The 13,559-nt window shown below is 33.8% G+C and overlaps 1 protein-coding gene across 4 annotated transcripts in view; it reads right to left on the reverse strand.

Annotated features, from left to right (window-relative positions):
- LOC103973950 (uncharacterized) overlaps positions 1-10,964 on the reverse strand; it is a 28,177-nt gene extending 17,213 nt beyond the window's left edge. For 2 of the 4 annotated variants that reach the window (XM_018821657.2, XM_009388654.3), the window contains exons 1-6: positions 10,768-10,964; positions 7,418-7,516; positions 5,048-5,199; positions 4,435-4,507; positions 3,300-3,422; positions 81-189 (exon numbers count right to left, since the gene is read on the reverse strand). In XM_018821657.2, the coding sequence (XP_018677202.2) occupies positions 81-189; positions 3,300-3,422; positions 4,435-4,507; positions 5,048-5,199; positions 7,418-7,516; positions 10,768-10,893 (682 nt within the window). In that variant the 5' untranslated portion in view covers positions 10,894-10,964. The remainder of the gene's footprint in view (positions 1-80; positions 190-3,299; positions 3,423-4,434; positions 4,508-5,047; positions 5,200-7,417; positions 7,517-10,767) is intronic. The other 2 variants (XM_009388655.3, XM_018821658.2) reach the window with 1 other exon arrangement.
- Between the last annotated feature and the right edge of the window lie 2,595 nt (positions 10,965-13,559).

Here is a 13,559-nt window from a genome sequence, read left to right on the forward strand (position 1 = left end):
CAAAAGTTTCTGGAAAGATTCAGCAGCATACACACGCAAAGACAACGAACTAACATCAAGTAGTTGAAAATTTTACTCACCGAGTCCCCATGAATCAATAGCCCAAGGAGGTGATTTTCTAATACTTCCCCAGTCTGACTTTACTAACTCCATTGGCTTATATTGTGATCCAATAAGCCACTCATATTGCTGCGTAATATGTACAATAAGTCAGAAATACCACATTAGCTGTAACCATATGACCATCAGACACACATCATAGAGACAGAAAAGTATAAGACACAAATCTACTTTTGAATGAATCATTTCACTACAACCAGAGAAAGAAGAAACTAGTGCAGTCTCCATGAAATAATTGACATCAATTACCACATAATTTCCATTAAATGGCAAAAGATTCATCACTTCAACATCCACTTATGTTTAACAAAAATTTGTTAGAATGCAGTGGTTAACCAACAAATCATTTGCACGAGTAAGATCTGAAATACCAAAATATTACACAGTGACAACATACACTGGTAATGATGATCTGATACTTAAATCTTCTCGCAATGCCAGAAAAAAGATGGTCAAAATGGTCTAATGGTCTAATGGTCTAAATGGAATAAAGAGGGACAGCTGACTTCTGACAAAGCCCAAACATGTTCAAGCTTGGGCCAGAAGTTCTCAAACTTGAGTTGCTATGTGTCACACAGTTATAGCTAAAGTGTTCAAGATAAGTTTACAATCCAGAAGATTTGGTTAGTTTTTATCAAAGAATGGAGTAGCCACTGAAGAGATGAAAAGAAGCACGGTGATAACCCATCTGATCCTAGCTTCATACAATAAATAAAAGAGGATTCTGGCATATATAAAATATATACATATATATACACATATGGAACATGATATGATACTGATTATTCAAATGGGAGAAATCATACTTTCCCAAGACAATAGATTAGCAATCCGCTGCTTTAGTGCACTCAGCCATCTCTCCCAATTTAAATAAAATTGAAATTGAACTTCTCTTAATCGGATGAAAAGCTCAGGATCCTAAACCTACTTTAGTGTTAAGTCATGCCTAACAATTAAGTGAAATCATACTACACAAGTAGTCCATATTAAATATGAGATCCTGAGTAGTTTTATTTTTATACTGAATACATTATTGGAAAGTAACATCCAACCTAATTTAATCAAGATGCAAATAACATCTGCCTTTGCTACACATGATCACATCTCTAAATTGTTGGATATATAGATATTCAATCAACAAAAACAATATGATGATTTCATAATGGAGGCAACTTGTCATTGAATGGCTCACCAGAAGACCTACCCATGACCATGGATATAATCTGATTAGTTTTAATGGTTGGCATTTGGAGAGTAAAATATTTTTTAAAAAATTTCAGCTTTTAAACCAAAAAAAGATCTTATAGCAAACTTTTGGTAGCTTGGTAACACATTTTGAAAGGAATTATTTTGAAAAAAAAAATACTCTGAAAAGGAGGTTATGACTTTGCTACTTATAATACTTTCGGAGGAACCAATTAACCCTGATGCTCGTTGCTACCAGAACTGACACTATCATTGTTGTCTACACTGCCATCACCACCACCATTGTTGACACAACCACCTCACTGCCACCATCACCACATTTGTCATTGCTGCCACAACCATTATGGATCATCACTATAGAAACCAATCACCACTACTGCTCAACCTACTGAACCTTAGATTATAATCTTAAGTCATCAGTCAATGTTGCATTTCATCATCCTCCCTGCTGATACTTCCAGGCTTTGGTCCTTCCATATTTGGGTCTAATACAAACGAAATAAAGGACACACGGTCATTGTAGATGCATCACAAGGCATCTTTAATTTCACATTTGGGTCAATCCGTTATGCAACAGAAAATATTGCCATGATCATATCTAAACAATAAGAAGGCTTTTAAGTGACCAAACAGCAATATGATTATTGCAGAAAATGTAAAAGCCACTTCAGTAAATGAGTCAAAAACACTTCAGTAAATGAGTCAATGCAACTGTATTTCCCATAAAGAAGTGAGGTAATTGGGTTGTTATGAGCATTAAGAGGTAAAGAACAGAAGAACAGAGGGAAATGAGAAGATTGGAGACAAGCATGGAAGTAAAATCCAACAGGGAGAGGAGGCCCGATGACATACGGGAAAGGAAAACACAAACTAGTGTAACTTATTTCATTCTAAAACATTCCCCATCACTAGAAAGGCATAAAATCTTTTTTTTCACAATCGACTATAATGATTCTATTACTCATGGACCACAAAACAAGAAATCAGATAGCAACTAAAGAAAAAAATTATATCATTCTTTGTCTGAAGAAGACTAATACCTAAACCTAACAAGAATCTTACTAAAACCAAATGTCTTCAGAATTATGGCCCACATACACCATATAGAAATAACTAAAATTACTCCAAGATAAGAATTAATACTTGAAGACCCTAACAAAACCTAATTCAGATGCTCTTGAACTTTCAATTTTGCCCTATTGATGTCCACAAAGTCAATATACAACTTATCGCTGGTGTTCTTTGTTGATGTCAGATTGTTGTGTTTCTTCTGGCAAGTCATTACAACTATGTTTCAGTAAAGAAGCTATGGTAGGAAAGTAAAGAGATAATTGAGAGGGAAAGAAAAGATGAGCAAGGATGAAGTGTTACATAGGAAAAAAGAGGTCCAAAAGCCTAGATAAAAGGAAAACACAAATTTACGTACTTCATTTGGAAACATCCCAATCATTAAGAGGCAAATACCACTGTTTACTATAAATTGAGAAAGAGTCCTGCCCTCATTAGCAGCGAAAAACAGTATCTAAGGAGAGCTATAACTTGCACATCTAGAGGAGTGATGCCAAATCAGTCCTAACCTGCTAAGACAATTATTCCTACCAAAAGACATGTCAAATAGAATGTATTCGTAATCAGTACTCCTTATATATTGACATAAGCAAAGTTTACAGCTTAGTTAAGCTCGAATTTTGTACCACAGCAGCAAGTCTCACAGTGTGACCACCTAGTTCCAAAGTAAAATAAGTTGCTGCTACCTTTAATTTCCACATCTAAATGTTTTTTCAAATCTTTTCTCATTAACAACAGTTATTCAACAAAGAAGGGAACAAAATGCAGGAAGCTTGTTCCAATCTTCAATTTGTGAGATTTTTGGTAGTAGCTTGACATATTATCAGAAGATCAGCAGATAGGTTTACATACTAAAGCATGTCATTTTAATTAAATAATATAGTGACAAGCGGGACAGAAAATACCAGCATTGCACTGTTAGAAGCTTCACTATTCCCATCAAATTCAGATAGCACATCAAAGGCATGCAGCTTCCAATCTAAAGTTGGAGTCACCACAACACTAGCCAAGCACACATTACCATGAACCTGGAATTGCATAAGTACCACAAGATTGTCAGCATGATTATTCTTAAAGGTTACATTTCTTGTTATACCCCATCAATAAAATAACTATGCCCATTGAATAAAAAGATAACAAAGTGCAAGAAGACTCGAAATTTCAATCAACATATGCTGGTGAACTTGAATAAAAGATAATGAGGTTCAAGAAGCCTCAAAACTTCAATCAACACATACGGGTGAATAGTTATGATTTAAGAAAGCTAGCACCCACATTTATGAAATGGAAATTTTCAACCAATCCTTTAGTTATGTTCACAAGGAAAAAGATGACAGTCCTAGAAAATAACACAATCAAGCCACTTAGGAAGCAGTTGGGTTTTTTTAAACAAACAACTTCACAATAAAGATGGAAAATATATGGTAATGAACATCTTCTTTTGTTCAATGAAGATTTCCATTGTCTTAAACATTTTGAAGAATTTTCTATGTATATAATAATAACTATTAAACTTGTATCTATCTGATGTAAGAGTTTCTGAGACTCTGAGTCTCTTCTTTATGAATGGACAAATAGTTTTTGATATCAATAGCGGAGTTAGGTTGTGATCTCCAAGCTTCATATTTCTTCTTTTCTTAAAACAACAAAATGAGAAACACCACAAAATGCATGAATCAAGTCACTATATCCAAATAAGTTAAACAATGTCAAACAGTCAACAACAAGATCTTTTATCAGAAAGGTAACTGAAGATATGGACAAAATCTAACTTAAAATCCGTTGTATCAGTCAAATTTCTGATATGTAGACAATAAAGTCAGATCTTCACAGAACTTACATGTCAGAGAAAGTTCCTTACAGAACATAATTAATCAACTATGCATAATGTACAGAATTTCAAGGGGAGAAAAACAAGATGCATAATCATTTATACTTTATAGTAAGATCAGGAACTAACCACACTATTTGCTAGATTCAGATAGAAATAAACTTAAAATTCGGTAAAATATGATGGAGTCTAAGAGGGATATTACATACAAGTTTGCAATCATTATTCAGAAAGCTCACAGCTTTAGATATCTGGTGCAGGCCCCAAGCAAAATACTCATCCCTGCAAGCAAAGTTATTTAGTTCATAATACAATGGGATACAGAAAAAATAGCATAGTTTGGTCACAAAATTAAGGGGCAAAGATGTCAAATGCAGAATCTAAACACCACACACAAGTCATTACCAAATTTAGATAAAAAAGATATTACCAAAGATGTCAAATGCAGAATCTAAACACCACGACTTGAGCATAACATATTATTACCTAATTTAAAAAAAAAGATTGCCACAAAAACAGAGCATGTCCATCATTGCCAAAAGACATCATAAGTCAATTTATCCCCCAAGTTAATCCCATTAAACAAAGATGCTAGATTAAGCAAATCAGACAAAACTTATTTGCTCAGAAGGATAAACTGCAAGAAAAATTACGTGCAGCAAGGACATGAAACTTCAACTTTGGCAGCAGAGTTATGATGCCAAACAGGCAGTAAGTTAAACCTTCTTACAGTGGTACAATCTAGTCAATAAGCCTCCACAATATTTGATGACTACAATAATTGTTTAATATAACCACAACGAAGAAAAGAAGTCTGCACACCTTTGTGTACCGGTTAAATTTAATTCCTTTATCTTTTCTGAAAGAGGCATAACCGGTTCTGTCACAATGTAGATTGTATGTTTCATGGTAGATCCATCTGAAATTTCAGCCTCACTACTATGTAGGAAAGATAAGATGTTTGGATGCCTGACCTGGAAGAAATAATATCACCCTTATGCAAATTAGAACATTGAAAGAATGCAACAAAGTGCAGGAAGGATAAAGCGGATATCTTGTAAACATGCAATAATCAAGAGACTCAAGACTCCTGGCAACAAAAGAGAAAAGGCATAAATTGTTAAATTATAATAACAGATCTAAATGTGTCAAGGCGATTAAAGAGCTACAGTTCATAATCATGATAATAAGATCAACAAAAAAATCATTTTTAGAAACAACTTATGAAGAATGAATGTTGATGCTAGAATACAGGTAATCCTTTGTGACCTAGGTTTCAAGGATTCATGGAAATAATCTCTTGGCTTGAAAGCAAGACTGCATACATTGGTCATCACTAAACCCCAAATTGGCAGGAGCCTAATGCACTAGACATTTTTTAATAATATCAATGCAAACAAGTAGACAAGTTTACAAGAAATTAAGATGACAGAAGATAACCATCATTTTATGTCAACCAGAAATAATTAATGCTCAAATAACAAATATGAAGTCAACAATATACCAACAAATATTCTGCATTGTAGACAAAGCAAGGTTTGCAATTTCATACCGTACCGAAGTTTCGACGTTCGCTTGGTACGATACGATACTGTATACCGAGCAGTATACCGTTCGGTATACCGCTCAGTATATATATATATATATATATATATATATATATATATATATATAATTCGGTGATGTTGCCTCTCTCTTCTCCTAGGCGGGGCGACGTAGCCTGGTTTTTATATATATATAAATTTAATAAATATATATTTATATATAAAAAGATTATATATATATTTTTTATAAAAGGCGACGTCACATCGCCTCAGCGACGTCGCCTTTTCCTTCTCCCACACGGGGTGACGTCGCTGAGGTGACGTGACGTCGCCTCGTTTATATATATATATATATATATATATATATATATATATATATATATATATATATATTCGTCGAAAGAGACGACGTTATCGAAAAAGGTGAGGGACGTCGTCTTTTATAAAAATATTTATATATAAATATTTATATATATTAATATATATATATATATATATATCGTTCCGTCCGGTAACGGGCGGTCCGTGTACCGGTCAGCTGACGGATTGATACGTATCGCCCCGTACCGGACGATATTATTCGAAATTGCATACCTTGGGACAAAGGTTTCCATATATGTCACTAAAATAATTTTGCTATAATTGCCAATCAGAAAAACCAGAAAAATATGGAACTAGATATTCTACTAATGATATCAACATATTTATTTCAACATGTTCTGTATTAGAACAACGCTAATTCATGCACACACCAATTATATATATATTTTTTATAAAAGGCGACGTCACATCGCCTCAGCGACGTCGCCTTTTCCTTCTCCCACACGGGGTGACGTCGCTGAGGTGACGCGACGTCGCCTCGTTTATATATATATATATATACATATATATATATATTCGTCGAAAAAGACGACGTTGTCGAAAAAGGTGAGGGACGTCGTCTTTTATAAAAATATTTATATATAAATATTTATATATATTAATATATATTAATATATATATATATATTATTTTTTTTTTTTATATATATCGTTCCATCCGGTAACGGGCGGTCCGTGTACCGGTCAGCTGACGAATTGATACGTATCGCCCGTACCGGACGATATTATTCGAAATTGCATACCTTGGGACAAAGGTTTCCATATATGTCACTAAAATAATTTTGCTATAGTTGCCAATCAGAAAAACCAGAAAAATATGGAACTAGATATTCTACTAATGATATCAACATATTTATTTGAACATGTTCTGTATTAGAACAACGCTAATTCATGCACACACCAATAATATGTAACTTCAATATTTATGAAATCCAATTGGGTTATTCAGATATGTCTGCCCTATCGTGTGAGTCAATAGATAAAAGCAAATGATTGGGACATAGACTGTCTGCTCCAATTAACTAAAGTATGCAAATACTTACGAAAACATATAATCTAGGTAACAAAGGATAGCAACATAAGCAAGAAAAGATAAAACAAAAAAGGAGGAATATTAAATAGAGGGGAGAAGCATAAACTACAGGAAAGGACATGCATCATCCCCTCCGAGTAGAGAATAACAAAAGAAGACATTGTAATGGCATCATCCGATCCAAAGCCAAATGAGTGGGAGACTGAAATCTACAAGTAAAAGTAGAATAATTTACTGTGCGCAAGCGCTTAACACCGTTGCGACCAGCCGCCAAGTGACCATCTTGACTGCTACTTCCTGAAAGAGAAAAAATTGATACAGACGATCCATCTTCCTGGAAACACATAAAATAATAGATGTATAAGAAAGAAACAAAACTAGGAATAGGTTGAAAAATAACAAAATTATACAGCACAATCTTTAAGGTTATAACAAGCAAATATAATTTCCAATGAATTGAAAATAAACACACAATTCACCGATGACATACTAGCGCACTTCAATATAATAATAAAACCTGATGGTAGATTTCCTACTTCTTAACCTTAACTAGATTACAGATTTTTCAAAATACCTAGACTAGATTACCGTGCTCAACGAAGCAAAGAGATGCCGACTTACAATGGTCCACAAACTTCAAAAAGAAACAAGAATACATCATCAAAGCTAATCTATCAAGAGCCAAAATGTTTTACCCTTCTATCAAGAACCTTCTTTAAAAAATAAAATAAAGTCCTCCAAGAAAGAGATTATAAGAAAAATAAGGAGACAAAAGAAAAAAGTAAAAAAGAGAAGAAGACAAAGGGGAATAGTAGAGAGTGTTAGTAATAACATGGGTTCTAATTTGATTGAAAGCTTTATGGGTTACAATAACCATTTTTATGAGTTCATCCTTTTCCTCTCCTATTCATACACAAGTCAGACTAACAAGGCTTACCATCATACAAGAGATGAAAAATTAGCCATGTATCCCTGAAAAATCTTATTACAGCACTCTATATCTCCCCTGATATAATTTTATATAGGAAAATAACTTAATTTTCCTATAATAAACCCATATCAGAGTTTGCGAACACTAATTTTACTTTACATACGACTCTAGAGACCCTCCAACATTGAAAATATTAATAGGTTCCTAATTCTTGTAAGATTTAGGACATCATACTAAAGAAGGCTGATCCTATTAAAAGTAGGTTCGGCCCTCTTTGATCTTTTCCCAAACATAGTCATATCATGTTTCCCATTGACTCAATCTGGATATAGATAAACACTACCCAAATATGAAGCTACATGTTTCCTATCCTCTTCCAATTAGGAGTGAACCTCAGAGTGACATCAAGTGGGGCTCAATTGTTATTGAATCAGGAGGGCTACCAGGTAGGGCTGGATATTGATTGGAAATGTATCATGTCTAATGAAATATTAGTTTACATGGCTCAGGTTCACATAAACCATATGTATTTTGTTACAGAATCTTACGAACTAAATAGTCTGGCACAAATCTCATCTCCAAGAATAACTAAAATGTTACTACAAGGTTGAAAATGAAGCTCTAACCTTAAGAAAATAAGGACCATTGAATTAAGATTCTGATTTGATGTATAAAACCAGAAACATCTGTTACCATCTTCTAAGAACTTAAACAAATAAATAGCAAAGAATGCTTGTTTTTGTTTTCTTCATGACATTTAGATTAAAGAGCTTCAAAGAATAAAATTTTATTTTATATCTTGTCAAATTACAAAAATCAGATATAACAGAGCTAAATTTGCAATATCCTCTATTATTGCTCCTGGCCAAATATATTTGGTCCATCATATCCCGCCTACAAAACTATTAAGAATAAAGTTTTTCTACAAGTTGCATGCCGTGTTACATCTTTTCCTTCTATATACTTTTCATATTTTCTATTTATTTTCCATCCAATACGTCTCAAGATTTTTTTCCTTAATTCTATTTGTTTAAGTGTTGTCAAAACAATTCATCTGTTAAAACATAGACTATGGTGCTTAATTTAGGTTTTAATGCAAATCTTCAAAACGAAGCACAACCTTGAGAAAAACTTCCCATCCATTTCCTTCAAACAACAATCAATTAATATTCTATTAACGATGGCTAAATCAAATGTGATCCATAACAAGCCTGACAAAATTTGGCATCTTATTCTTATGTGCATGCCAAGGTACCAGGTTTTGCTACACATGGTCAACAATGCTTGATTAACCCCTTGTTAAAGATGAGGCTAGCAATTTAGGTTTAGATGCAAATCTTTTATATGAAAGCACAACATTGAGATAACCTTAAAATCCATTCCCTTCAGACATCAGTCAATAATCATTCTATTCATGATGGCTAAATCCGATGTGATCCATAACAAACCTGACAAAATTTGATATTTTGTTCTTATGTGCATTCCACAGTATCAGGTTTTGCTATACAGTCTAGAGTGCTTAAATAATTCCTTCTTGAGAAGATGAGGCTAGCAATTCAGGTTTAGATGCAACTTTTTTTTAAATGAAGCACAAGCTTGAGGAAGACTTCCCATCCATTTCCTTCAAACAACAATCAATCATTATTTTACCCATAATGGATAAATCCAATGTGATCCATAACAAATCTAAAGGAATCGTTTTATTGTTCTTATGTGCATGCCACGATAGATATTAGATACTTCATGACACATAGACGAAGTGCTTAATTAACCCCTTCGTGAGACTAAGAGGCTGGAAATTTAGGTTTACATGCAAATCTTTTAAATGAAAGCACAACCTTGAGAAAAACTTCCCATCCATTTTCTTCAAACAACAATCAATCATTATTTTATTCATGATGGCTAAACCCAATGTGATCCATAACAAACCTGACAAACTTTGGTATCTTGTTCTTATGTGCACACCATGGTATGAGGTTTTGCTACACAAAGTCTACAGTGCTCGATTAACCCCTTCTTGAAAAGATGATACTGGCAATTTAGGTTCAGATGCAAATCTTCTAAATGAAGCACAACATTGACGAAAACTCTCTGTCCATTTCTTTCAAACAACAATCAATCATTATTCTATTTATGATGACTAAATTCAATGTGATCCTAGCAAATCTGATAAATTTTGATATCTTGTTCTTATGTGCATGCCACGGTATGAGGTTTTGCTACACATAGATAGACTCAGAGCTTAATTAACCCCTTCTTGAAAAGAAGAGGCTGGAAATTCAGGTTTAGATGCAAATCTTTGAAATGAAAGCACGATCTTGAAAAGAACTTCCCATCGATTTCTTTCAACAAGCGATCGCCATTTCATTCATGATAGCATCCATCCAGAACAATAAGCCTAAAAGAACAATGCATAACTAAACTGAATTCAAGTTTCTAGTCCAAATAACGAATAGAAGAACTATTTTAACACTTTGGGTCTGATCCATCCGACCCCGATAACAATCCGACTATTCACGATTCCAAGCGGAAGAAGAACTTCTTGGTAACCACAACGCACCAAGAAACGCACAAGAACAGCTGAAGATTCCGAGTGTTCCAAGAACCAAGACAAGAAAAATTCATGAGAGCACAGATCAAGAAGGGATCTTAACCTTGGAGGTGCCGCGTTGGTGAGTCCAGGAGCCCCAGGCGGACAGGTACGGCTCGCCGATGTTGTAGGGCAGATCCTTAGGTCCCGTCCCAGATCCGCCCACCACTCCCTTCAAGAACTTGAACATCTCCTCTTCTCTCCACTCTCTCTCCCCCCCCCCCCTCGTGTCTATCCCTCGAGACAAGGAAGAAAGGGGAATACCAAGATCTGAGAAAGGAGAGGGAATGAAACGGCGTTCGCAATTATATTGCGAGTAAAGCCATTGCTGTTAGATTATTATGCCAATATTGCTCATATGTCCCTCTCAAGTCGATTATTGTGACATTCGTCCCTATAAATTTTAATTTAGTAGAGAGAAGTTATTTGACAAAGTTAGATATATCCCTCTCGAGTCCATTATTATTTTACAAAGTTAGTTATATACACACCACACCATCTAATTTGGTGTTTGATTAAATATATTAGGAAAGATATTGAGACTCTAATCCATCTTAATGTCTCATAAAAATCTGCCATCAATATCATTATATTTATGGATCTCGAAGACGAGAGATACTTATAGGACAGGCTATATTTTTTTATTATATTTATAAAGTTAAGTATGTTATTTTCAAATCTCAGAGAATACTTTTCTTATAGAAAATATTATATTTATTATAAAAAATAAAAAATCAAGATGGATAATAATTTAGTTTCTCGAGATCAAATGACACGAAGTCGAAAGCAAAAAAAAAAAATTGATAGCTCAAAGAATTCATACATTTTGAGTCAATATGATTAATTAAAAATCATAAAACATCCTCGATTCTATTGAAGAATCTCTTTTCTAGAAAAGGAGTAAGACTCGAGGACTTTGAAATTAAGACAGGCTATATTTTTTATTATATTTATAAAATTAAGTATGTTATTTTCAAATCTCAGAGATTATTTTTCTTATAGAAAATATTATATTTATTATAAAAAATAAAAAATCAAGATGGATAATAATTTAGTTTCTCGAGATCAAATGACACGAAGTCAAAAGAAAAAAAATTTGATAGCTCAATGAATTCAGGTTATGTACATTTTGAGTCAATAGGATTAATTAGAAAGTCACAAAACATCCTCCATTCTATTGAACAATCTCTTTTCTAGAAATAATAAACCTAGGATGTAAATATGAACTAGACAAAGAGTCAAAGAAACAACAAACCTAGGATGGAAATATGAAAGACTCAAGGACTTTGAAATCAGAAAGAAAACTACACTTTGTTTTGCTTCAACTTTAAAAAATTTCGATATCATAGAGAATTCATGATCGTCATCAGCTAGCTTTTCTTCTATGTGAAGTGCTTCAATGGCTAAAGTGTCTTCGAAGAGGATTGGAAACTATGAGGCCTACTTCGTTTTGCTCTCCTATACTATACCGACTTGCCTTATTTTTAAAGATGGGATCTCTCTCTCTCTTTCTTAGTAGCTCATATCTATTCATTATGAACGAAGAAAATTAAGACCATAAAAAATATAATTGTTGTTACTTTTGCTTGAATTGAGAGTTGGAAAATAATTATTAGGTGCCAAAAAAATGATATATGTTAACCTTCAAAAACATTTTCAACTTCAATAAATATTGATTGCTACCTATGGAAAATAGTTTAGTACTATATTCCTTTATTTCCCTTCCCTATCTAAGATTAATGCTAAACTAGCTAAGCCTTTCTACCCTTGCTGGACTATCTGTCTACTGATCTCACTCCCCGGCTTTCCAAATAGTCGAATATTAGCTCATTCCTCTCCTTCCCTTTCTCCTCCCTTTCGAAGCTAAGAGTCTCACAGCAATTCATCATAGCTAAGCTAATTTTAATATCTATAATAGAGAACTCCCCGTTGCACTTTTCTAGTTGTCCTTGGGTGTCAAGTATTTGTGGATTGCTGCTAGAGGATAGTTATAGTGGGGAATTAGCTAATAACTAACTCCTTAGTCAGTCTTTCAATCTTCCTTCCTATCTCTGTTAGTTTATCTATCTATCGTTTTTGCCTTTTAGATAATCTATTGAGAATCATTGATTCGTAATTGGATTATTTTAGAGAAAAAGCATCTTTGAGACATTGTTTGTGAAAATAATCATAGTCTTAGAGAGAAATCAATATTGGATTTCGTATTTGAGACAGAAGTCAATCTTTTTTTCATTAGTACTAGATATTCTACCTAAGCGAACAAGTGACCTGCCCTATTCAATTCGAGGAGATGCTCTTATGAGTCAAAGTTATTGAAAAGTCCTCTCATTGCCTCTCTCACTTGAAGGATTTTGTGGTGGTCAGACCTTCTTAAGAAAAACCGTAGCTCATCCAATATTTTAGCCTTGGTTGGTCGATCAGAGACACTAAAGAAGTAGACATCACTTTCATAGCTCTTGATACAAAGGGTGGTTCAGCATAGAATACTTCTTGTAGGATATGACAATTATGACATTGATCCCTTTCTCTAGCTTTCCAACCAATGGGTTATCCACCTCTAGAGCTACTACTACTAACACATTATCACATCCACCTCTTCTTTCTCAATGGGCACATAAAAAGGAAAATATTTACCTTTTTTTTTTTTAATGAATAATCAATTTTTAGAAGAGTCTAAAATCAATGGTTAGTTGGAGTGAGATAAACAAATCAAGGTAATTGATAGATCCATCCCTCATCCAAGCATACTAGCTCTCCTAGTATTCAATTGAAAGTATAAAAAAAAAGAAGCCTTTGTCGGTATTAGAATTCGGATAAGATTGATCTGATCAATTGAAAGGCTAATAGATCACTATC

This window comes from Musa acuminata, chromosome BXJ2-9, assembly GCF_036884655.1.
Source record: "Musa acuminata AAA Group cultivar baxijiao chromosome BXJ2-9, Cavendish_Baxijiao_AAA, whole genome shotgun sequence".
Taxonomy (NCBI): domain Eukaryota; kingdom Viridiplantae; phylum Streptophyta; class Magnoliopsida; order Zingiberales; family Musaceae; genus Musa; species Musa acuminata.